Source organism: Physeter macrocephalus, chromosome 6 (assembly GCF_002837175.3).
Source record: "Physeter macrocephalus isolate SW-GA chromosome 6, ASM283717v5, whole genome shotgun sequence".
NCBI classification, from domain to species: Eukaryota; Metazoa; Chordata; class Mammalia; order Artiodactyla; family Physeteridae; genus Physeter; species Physeter macrocephalus.
In genome coordinates this window covers 2,594,663-2,605,397 of record NC_041219.1, presented here as the reverse complement: position 1 = coordinate 2,605,397, position 10,735 = coordinate 2,594,663, and the positions used below count along the sequence as shown (strand labels likewise).

The 10,735-nt window shown below is 39.4% G+C and overlaps 2 protein-coding genes across 2 annotated transcripts; one reads left to right on the top strand and one right to left on the bottom strand.

Moving 5' to 3' along the window:
- Positions 1–362: 362 nt before the first annotated feature.
- LOC114486406 (uncharacterized) lies at positions 363–2,841 on the bottom strand. Its single transcript, XM_028490336.2, has 2 exons — positions 2,175–2,841; positions 363–1,305 (listed from the first exon to the last, which is right to left on the bottom strand). The coding sequence occupies exons 1-2, from the start codon at positions 2,839–2,841 to the stop codon at positions 1,286–1,288; spliced, it is 687 nt and encodes a 228-aa protein (XP_028346137.1). The 3' UTR covers positions 363–1,285.
- Positions 2,462–7,810, top strand: LLPH (LLP homolog, long-term synaptic facilitation factor). The gene is made up of 3 exons (XM_007126266.3): positions 2,462–2,549; positions 4,192–4,411; positions 7,183–7,810. Exons 2-3 carry the CDS (start codon positions 4,207–4,209, stop codon positions 7,359–7,361), a joined length of 384 nt encoding a protein of 127 aa, XP_007126328.1. The 5' UTR covers positions 2,462–2,549; positions 4,192–4,206; the 3' UTR covers positions 7,362–7,810.
- Positions 7,811–10,735: the final 2,925 nt, after the last annotated feature.

The following is a 10,735-nucleotide window of genomic DNA, read 5'->3' as shown; positions in this document are numbered from 1 at the left end:
GAATATAATTTGGGGAAAGAAGTGCAGTGGGCCCTGTCTGCCTGCCTTCATTTCTTTTCTGCAGACCTCACACCTGGCTTTTATCCACTTGATCCACTTCTGGGGATTAGTGGTGTCAGCAGCCAGTTGTGGGCCTTTTTGGAGCAGCTGGGAAGTTAAGTTCTTGTTGCTTGTTCATCTTTAAAGCTTTGTTTTTTTTTTTTTTTTTTTTTTTTTTTTTTGCTTTATGAGGGCCTCTCACTGTCGTGGCCTCTCCCGTTGCGGAGCACAGGCTCCGGACGCGCAGGCTCAGCGGCCATGGCATGTGGGATCTTCCCGGACCCGGGCACGGACCGCCATGGCATGTGGGATCTTCCCGGACCCGGGCACGAACCCGCGTCCCCTGCATCGGCAGGCGGGCTCTCAACCACTGCGCCACCAGGGAAGCCCTAAAGCTTTGTTTTGAAGTCTCTGTCACCTAGTGCCTGGGCAGCTTGGAGTCACCATCTGAATCCCATTCGTCTTCCTAGTCCTTACTAAGTGATTATTCAGATCAGGAATTACATGGGCGAGGCCTGACTGTAGAGGCCCCATTAGCTGGTGCCAGTAGTGTAGCATGGCTTTGAGATGGGAAACCATTCTGCTTCCTCTCAGGTATTCAGTGCGACCCACTGTACCTTCTGTCCCACAGGCTCCTCCTAGCTCTGTGATGGAGCTGAAGCAATGTCCAGTTTGACCCTTAAGCTTTATCCCACCATCAGGGGTTAAAGTTTCCTGAAGACAGTAGTTTAGTTCCCATCATCTTTGTATACCCAGCATAGTGCCTATCACAGAATGCATACTCAAGTGTATGAATGAGGGAATGAATTAAGGATATTTAAATATAGCAAGGCCATTTAACTGTTCTGTTAGAACTGCTTTTATATATAACTGGTGAGGAACATGTTCAAAAAGGTTTTTTTCTCAATAATGCAATCTACGATTCAGCCTTTTAAAGCATCAGTAATGCAGAATTATGACATATTTAACACTATAACATTTTCATAATAGATAAACTTGTTTCTCTTTTTTGGTGCCAAGTATCTATTCAAAAGTCTTGGCCTGGTATGTTAAGCAAGATGCAGTCAATTTGGACCATTTGAAAGTGAGCTTTCTCTGATTTAAAATGCAATGTTAACATGTATTTTTGGGAGAGGTGGCCAGATCTAACATATAACTTTAAAATAGAAATTCACTTGCTGTATCGGAACTTCTTAATCTCTAAAGGAAGCAGGTTTTTCAAGCATTTTTTAAAATATATTGCATGTTATGAGCTTTTTCCAGCCTCTGTTTAAAAAAAACAAAAAACAAAACTTGCTGTAGTCTGAGTTTAGTAATTTCCACATGATGCATGGTTTTTTCAAGGACACAAATTTAAAGAAAAAGGGACCAATAGTCTCAGAATGAACTATTTTACTAGTAACCAGACAGGAGTTTACTAGGCCATGATTAAAGACAATTCATTTACTGGTTTTTGGTGTATGTTGTAAATCTCTAGAAAATACTGCTTACAAATAGTCCCGTGCATGCTTGAATTTATTATGTGAAAATGATATGAGCGGCCATTTGTGAGCTCTTATATCCCCTACCTAGGATTATTAGGTTGTATTAGCTTCGTTCTATAGATAAGGAAATCCAGGCTCTGAGATAGTACTCATATCACTCACAGGAAGTGTTAGAACCATAAATACCACAGACCTGTACGGTTCCAAAGCCAGTGATATTAGGAGCATATGTAAAATAATAACAAAAAGAACAGGTGTTGTGATCAGCGTGACCGTCACCGAAGCCGAGTGTCCTAGGCTAAGTATTGTGTCTGGTATACATTAGTGATTAGCCAGGTAAACACTGATTGAACTGAATTAGTTTGATCATTTTATCCTTTGAACTTGTCTTCGGGATGAGAAAGGGGTTTTTGTTTTTGGTAACAGCTTTGAGGCATAACGGACATAACAATGAATTGCACATACTTAAAGGATACAGTTTGACAAGTTTTGATATGTATGTACAACCGTGAGACCACCACCGGGGATGGGGAAATTTAAGGGCTGCAAATAAAGATCTTAATTCGGCTTCTAGAGGAACACGCGACGTGGTGAATATGTGCGAATGGGGAGGTCTGACGTTAACCTAAAGGTCGGCTCTGAGCTCCCTACCTGACGGCAGGGTCATCTGGCGGTTCTCCCTCCTTGGCTTAGTCTCGGGGCTACCCCGCTCACGCTCGGGACGCAGGCTTAGCTGGTGTCCGACCCTCGACGCGGCTTCTCTGCATTTCCCTAATCCGACTTTAGAACCTATCTGGGAGGAGCCCAGCTCCCAGGTCAGCACTCGCACCCAAGGCAAGAAGCGCGTCAACCCGGGACTCCAGAGGACCCCGCCTCTCGAGGCCGTCCGGGGCGTTTTGGCTCCCAGCGAGCAGCGCGCCGCCCGGGGGGCGGGGGCAGTAGAGCGGGTTGCCGGGAAGGCGGAAGTGCTGGGGCTTCCGGTCGGCGTGAGTCCCGTGCGGTGTCTGAGTTCCTGGGTTTTCTCAGGTGAGTTCTTTTTACCAACCGGCTCCAGTGGGGCGTGGGGCTTGGGACTCGATTCCGCCGCCCGTGGAAAGACTTTCAAGCCTCGTCCCTGTCTGGCAAGCTTGAGCCCGGGCCAGAGACGCAGGCCTCCTCTAGGACGAGGGTCTCCCGTTGTCTTGGTGGTTGGTGGTCCTGGTGGGGCTTCCCGGTGCTCTGTGGGAAGTGGAGTCCTCCTTAGTGGTTCAGCCCCGCTCAGGGCTGTGTACCACAACCCTTCTCTCCCAGCCCCTCTCAGGGCTTGCGTTGTACACATGGGACAGAGTGAGTTTGTGATTGCTGCCGTCCAGAAAAGTTACTCCACCAGTCGTCCGTTTAACAAATGTTTGCTTAAACTTTACTGTGTGCACAGTGTTACGCACTGGGGGATCCAGTAGCGAACAAGACCTATTTATCCCTTGCCTTCGTGGAGCCCACAGGCCACCGGGAATGACAGAAAATAAACTTAAGAATTTTAGATTGTAACACGTATTAAACAGGAAAGAAAAGGATGAGGTGGTAGAGAATAAAAGGTGAGCTTACAGGAGTCAGAAAAGCTGTCTCTGAGGTACTGAAGTGAAGGATCAGTTCCCAGGCAAAGGGACGGCAAATGTAAAGATACTGAAGTCAACGTCATTTGGACATTTTTCTTTTTCTTTTCCTTTTTTTTTCAAAATAATGTCTTAGTGATTAACTGCCTATTGATGTGTAATTAACACAACAAACTGCACATATTTAAAGTGTGTAAGATATATCCATGTATACTAACACACAAACATAAATCTGTCAGCACAGTCAAGATGATGTTATAAGTCATTCCCACGAGCTTCCCTGTAAACTCTTTATAATCCCTATAATCCCTTCCCAGCCCTCATCACATCCCCACACTGTCCCTCTGTTGGCATTGATTGGACTTTTTTCAGATGTAATTGGTGCTTGAGGATGGGGTGGAGCATGAGATAAGAGTTAAAGGAGGCAGGGGCCAGGTCACAAATACCCTTGTAGATCTTGAATATATGAGTTGGAAAATCATTAATTCCAAGAAAGACAGTGTCTGCTCTTTAAGTTTTTAAAAGCTCACGTTGACCACCTTTTGGGAGATGGGCTGGGACTGGGGTTGAGGGAAAGCAAGAGTAGAAATAGACAAGTTTAAAATAGCTAGATTGATTTGAGGGGGTGGATAATGAGGAAAATTGGGGTGGGTGGGGTCGCCTGTAGGTTTGGGGGAAATCAGGATTCAGTTAAAAGATTTATAAAATATTTTGTGATTTTTAAGTTGTTGCATAAATGTAAGGTGATGGCACTCTTTGCATTTTGGGGGAAATTAAATTTCTGCATCTTGTATGGAAACTACAGGAGCTTTCAGAATTGGCTTGACTCACAGTGTGCCAGTGGCCACGGGGAGTTTGGTTTGCTGTTCTTAATTGTTATTTAGTGGCTGTATATGCCACGTTGATCCTCACATAATTTGCACATTATGCCATCATAAGTCATGAACAGAGTGAAGAGTTTACTTTCCAGTTGTTCATGTTCTGCAGAGATGCCTTTTGACCAGATGCCTGGTTTTCCAAGGATTTGTATTTTTGTTTGATAGTAAATAGTTGCTTTTGAAAATGTAATTTTTTAGCTTTCCAGGTAAAATATGGCTAAAAGTTTACGGAGTAAGTGGAAAAGGAAGATGCGTGCTGAAAAGAGAAAAAAGAATGCCCCAAAGGAGCTCAGCAGACTTAGAAGTATTCTTAAAGTAGATGGTGATGTTTTAATGAAAGATGTTCAAGAGATAGCAACTGTGGTGGAACCCAAACATTGTCAAGAGAAAACGCAATGTGTGGTGAAAGATGAAACAGGTGAGTTTATGTGTTTCATTAAAAAAAAAATATCAACTTCCTTTTGTGACTCTTTTTCCCTTTTTCACTGTCTTCCATTCTTTCTCGCACTTGCTTCCCTACAAACGTCCTGCCATGCCCACATAATTCTTTGGAGATGCTACTAGAGATTCTATGCTAAGCTATTTTAAAGCCACCTCATGTGAGTAGGTATGTTTTGGATTATTCAGAGTGAGCCTTTTGTGCTTATACAATAGCCTAAGTGTCTCAGAAATAGACAGTACTACAGGAGTAGACAAACCTAGACACACTCTCGATGGAAGGGTACACAGGAGTCAAGAACTAGGCAGGATAGAAGGAGGTCTTTCTTCATTTTACCCTTTGCAAGATCTAGGTTCCATTCTGAGAGTCCTCTGCCCTTATATTATTATCCTAAAGATTAGTTTCCCTGTATTTGATTTTGACAGAGTCTAGGTACGTCTGTTTTAATATAGTCTAAAGTTGGAAGCTGTATATAATGTGTATAATAGTCATTATCCTCAATCCCTCTTTCCTTTATCCCCTACCTGTAAACCATTAGCACATCTTCTTGACTATCTCCAAAATACATTAGGAATCTATCCATTTTTCTCCTAATTTCATGCTTTCACTTTAATGACAATTATCTCTTGCCTGAACCACAGTAGTAGTTATTTTACCTCTCTCTTCAGCTTTTGCTCATTTCTGATTCATTTTTGACATATCACCCCGTATGATCTTTTTAGGATATAAATCAATTATGTCATTCCCATGCTTAAATCACCTCATTATATTTCCATGTGCTTACCACAGACTGACTGGTCCTACTTAATCTCGTTCCAGTACTTCTTTTTAAAAAGGCTGTAACCACAAGCTGAAGTTTGCTTTGTCGTTCTCCCCTCAACAGAACATTGAGAACTCCATGAGAGCAAGGAGCTTATTTGGACCACTGTATCCCCAGAACCTAGAACAGCACCTAAAATAATCATTCAGTGGCCAGTTATTGAAGGGCTAATGTATATCAGGCACTATTCTAGGTACTGAGGCAACAATGATGAATAACAGAAATGGCCTCCATCCTAGTGGGATTTACATCACATTGGAGGAGACAGAAAGTAAACCAGATAAATGAACTAATATAATGTCAGGTATCAGAGTCCACAGAAAACCTGTATACCCTGGTAAGTTCCCAGAGAGGGACATTATGGATATGTCCTTCACAATAGATAAGGTTGGTGATAGATGGACCACAGCATGGCTGTGCTGAGCTTCTTGCTAAGTCTTCTGTTAGAAGAGCTGGATACCTGAGTGTGACCTGGATAAAAAAGTGTGGCAGCCCCAGGATATCCAGGTCTGTTCTGTCATGAAGCTTGCTGCTTGCTGCTGTTCCTCTTCCAAGTACTCTTCATTGGAAGTGGTCAGTCATTCCTAATAGTTTATTTTCTTCTAAGGCCTGTCCATTAGAAGCGTGGGTGCACTTTTTATTGACACAACAATTTTATTTAGCTCAAGAAAGCACCTAATCCGAGGAGTGTTCTCATAACTCGCATGTTTTCAGAACCATAAACTTACCCCTAATGCAGTAATTCAAACCCATATCTCCTAAATGTTTCCTATGTAACTTTCACTGTTGGAAAGGACAATCATAACAATGTTCTCTTTTTTAAAAAATTTATTTCTTATTGAAGTATAGTTGAAATACAGTGTTGTATTAATTACTGCTGTGCAGCAAACTGACTCAATTATACATATATATACATTCTTTTTCATAATCTTTTCCATTATTGTTTATCACAGGATACTGTGATAAACAGTGCTATACAGTACTGCTATACAGTAAGACCTTGTTGTTTATCCATTCTATATATACCAGTTTGCATCTGCTAATCCCGAACTCTGACTCCTACCCTCTCCCACTCCCTTCCTCCTTGGCAACCACCAGTCTATGTCCCTGATTCTGTTTCTGTTTCATAGATAGGTTCATTTTTGTCATATTTTAGATTCCACATATAAGTGATATCATATGGTATTTGTCTTTCTGATGTACTTCACTTAATATGATAATCTATAGTTGCATCCGTGTTGCTGCAAATGGCATTATTTCGTTCTTTTTATCTTTTTTATGGCTGAGTAGTATTCTGTATATGTACCACATCTTCTTTATCCATTCATCTGTTGATGGACATTTACGTTGTTTCCATGTCTTGGCTATTGTGAATAGTGCTGCTACAAACAAAGTGGTGCATGTATCTTTTTAGAGTTCTCTAAAACCCCTTCCGCATTTGTTATTTGTAGTCTTTTTAATGATGGCCATTCTGACTGGTGTGAGGTGATACCTCATTGTAGTTTTGATTTGCATTTCTCTAATAATTAGTGATGTTGAGCATCTTTGCATGTGCCTATTGGCCATCTGTATTTCTTCTTTGGAGAAATGTCTCTTTATGTCTTCTGCCCATTTTCTGATTGGGTTGCATAACAACATTCTTTAGAAAGTTTCTTATTGACTAAATAGATGATGTCTCTAGTTCCTCACAGATACTTTTTATGTCTTTCATGGTTGTGGGAACACATGGCATCATGTGTATGATTCTACTGGATGTGCTGTAAGGAGTTTTTTGAGTGTTAGTCAAAGATCATTGCACAAATAAAGGAATTTTTTTTTTTGCTTTTGTACTTTCATGCCACTTTTAAGTTCGGTGTCCTCATTGCATTAATGTGCTTTTTCATGGGGTTGCATTCGTGAGTATTAATAGTTTTTCCATTTTTTAATTCAGATGACATGAAAATGGAGACTGATATTAAGAGAAACAAAAAGACTCTTCTAGACCAGCATGGGCAGTACCCCATATGGATGAACCAGAGGCAAAGAAAAAGGCTGAAAGCAAAGCGAGAGAAAAAGAAAGGAAAAAGCAAAGCAAAAGCCATCAAGGCAGCGAAGGGTTTGGCCTGGTAGACCCTTAAAAACTTGAAAAATCCCGCATGGGACAGGTCTTTGATTAGCATGTATACATTGATTTCAGCTTCCACCAAATGGAAACTTTGTTTCCATTTTTTAACTTGGCCTTTTTCTTCAATTCAAGCCCAACGTAACTTCTCAAATTTGTCTTGGTAACTTGAATAAAATATTTTCTTTGATGAATGAAAGCTACACTGATATTTTAATTGAATGCTCTCCAATATGCAGGGATTATCAGACATCAGAATTCTCTCGAGTATTAATGCGGTTGTAATCATTCAGTCTTAGGAAAGATGAAACATAATATTATAATGACAAATTTGAGCTAACTCATATTTAAAGTAAATTATATATCATGTGAAAATATGTCAGTGGATCGTATAAGCAGTACTTGTTTGGAGTTTTGATTTTGTATAATTCAGAATAAAAGATACTCTGTCTAGATCTTGAAGATCTGTTCTTTCATATATCCTTAAGGTTTCCTAGTAGTAGAGAAGACCAGATTCTTCAGTTAAATTTTTTAAAAATTTTAAATTTTTAGGTGGAATATTGACATGTGCAAATTATTATGCTCCATCTTTTTAGGAGATTAGGACATCCTGCGAACTAGTTTAATGTGCTTCAGTTTTTATATTCTCAGAGTATGATTCTCAGAATTAGCTTTTCTGGATGTGTGGTGAAAAAAATATATTACATGGTCATTAAGTTTGGGAAATGCTACATACTTGAAGATTCAAAAACAATATTAGCTTAATACAGGCATATCTTGGAGATACTGCACATTCAGTTCCAGACCACTGCAATGAAGTGGACCACATGAGTTTTTGGTTTTCTAGTGCATATAAAAATTACGTTTACACTATACCATAGTCTGTTTTACAATAGCATTGCATGTAAAAAAACGATATACATTCCTTAATTAAAAAATAATGCTGTTGGAAAAATGACGCTGATAGACTTATTTGACAGAATGTTGCCACAAACCTTCAATTTGTAAAAAAAAAAAAAAAAAAAAAAAAAAGCAATATGTGCAAAGCGCAATAAAATGAAGTATACCTGTATAGTCATATAGAGATCTAGCTGACTTTTCCAGGTGCTAGGGACCCAGGGAACAAGACGAGGTGTCTGCCCTCATGGGTATGTACTCAGAAGAGGCTGTTAGCTTCAGAGAAAACCAAGTTAAAAATGAGACCTAGTGGAATAAGGTCACTTAGGCATCAGGTCACAAATTTTGTACTGGGCACACAGCTACGCTGGGACACAGTATAGAGATAAATAGGACAGGACCCAAATCTTTTAGGAGATTTGAAGCTGAAATTTAATGCTAGTAAAGTCTTAGGATTATTTTATATAATAAGCTTTTGTCAATCTATTCAGTGGTTAGTTCACCAAAAAGTTAGTGGATTATTTTTAAATGCTTAAGGAAGCTAACAGAAGATGTGAGTTGGAAAGTTCAAAAAAGTTCATGGCCTTTTTTTGCCTTTTGGTATAATTTTGAACAGAGTTTGTGAGGAAAAGGCAAATACATAAATGTTTATTCATGAAATAAAAATTTGCTAACATCATCTAATTAAGCCATGATAATATCAACCTAAATATACCAGCTGTTTCCTTTTTATTTTCCCATCATAGGAATTGTCTGCATCAATGATGTTACACACGTAGTGCTTATTTAAAATTTGGCAGCATTGTTACGTATGTTTTTTCTGGATTTTTGAGGTCAGAAGTCAGTACCAGGGATATCATGTTTTCTGAGGCTGATAACCTCCAATTTGACTCCAACGGTAGATAGTAGCTTTGAGCTTTCATCCAGGGCCTTTCAGTGATGTTAGGCTGGTCACTTAACGGTTGTCTAGTCATGAAGTTTGTACAGTCAGGATTTAACTTAAAAGTTAACAAAATCAAAATATCACTATCAAAAAACATATTTGAGAAACATGTTCTCAAGTGTCCTATGTCCTCTGGCAAATTGGCTATGAAAGAGAAATTGTCTTGCATAGCTTGTCATGGGGACCTCTACGGTCACTGAGTTCCTGAACTGTGTGGCCAGCAGGATTCTTCTACCTCCAAATTTTAGCGGGAAATTTAGACTAGCATTCCAGAATGAGTGCAATGTACGATCACTTCTTTGTTGCTTTTTTCCTGGAGGTTATAAATTGAGAAGTATAGCATAGTCCTTTAATCTCTTAAATGATTAGCTTCATAAAATTTGTCATCTCTTTATTTGACTGATGTTTTCCAAAGAATTCTGTAAAACCACCAGATGGAGCTCAAGCTAAGCACCAAATCATTTTTTGGAATTTTATTGAGTGGACTGAATCACATTAGGGATTGAATGTGACATTTTATTTTTGTTTTTTAAGAAATTAAATTTAAAATTAAAGTATCATCTAAGGATGATCAAAACTGCTTTCATTTATTGGTTGTTTTGCATATCAGGCTTTGTTCTAAATTATTTAATCCTAAACTCTTCAATCGAAATATTAACTCATTTAATCCTCCTAGCAATCCTTTGAGTTTGGTATTGATATTATCTCTCTATACACCACGGGAAACTGAGGCACACAGGCCATATATCTGGGATTCAAAGTCAGACAGTCAAGCTCCAGAGCCTATGCTCCTGCAGTGCCATTCTGCCTCTCAAGGGTGTGCAAACTCTTGCTAAGAAAAAAAAGGTAGTTTTAGGGTAGAATACTTATTTTTGGTTCAATCTGTTCGGGGGGCTCAGGATCAGATGAAGAGCTGGTTTCAGTAGAGAAATGATTTATTGACCCCTTCTCAAATCTCTAGGCCTAAACCAGACTGGAGTTCCTTTGGTAGCATGCCCTTAGAATGGGCTGATCCCATCCTAAAGGTATAGCCCACATTCAGTGGTACCCAAGCTACTAACCAGAGAAGGAATGTGAACTGCCATTGACACTCTAAAGTAGAATCTAGTGGTTGTGGTTTTGAGTACATGTTTCTTTCTAATGTCACATTTTAGATACATTTCCCCCCTACTAGTTCACATGCTGCGTAGAGTAAATATGCAGCAGAATATATTTGCTTATGAGGAAATCTGAATATTTTCAAAATTTGGATCAATATATCTGGGATATGATTTTTAGGAGTTGGAGAAAAAAAAGTAACTGGCTATAAATGACTTGATTTAAATATCTGAAATGGAGTGGTATTGATGGTGAGGGTAGTGGTGTGTAGGAGTAGTGAAGTGCTAGCCATAAAATAGAATAAATAGGAGAAATCTAGAGACCTCAGGGAATTCCCAAATTTATAAATACTACAATTGAGATGCAGATGGTGGGCTGTTGACTAAGCTTACTAGCTAAGCAACTAACTTTTTTTTTTTTTTTTTTTTTTTTTTTGCGGTACGC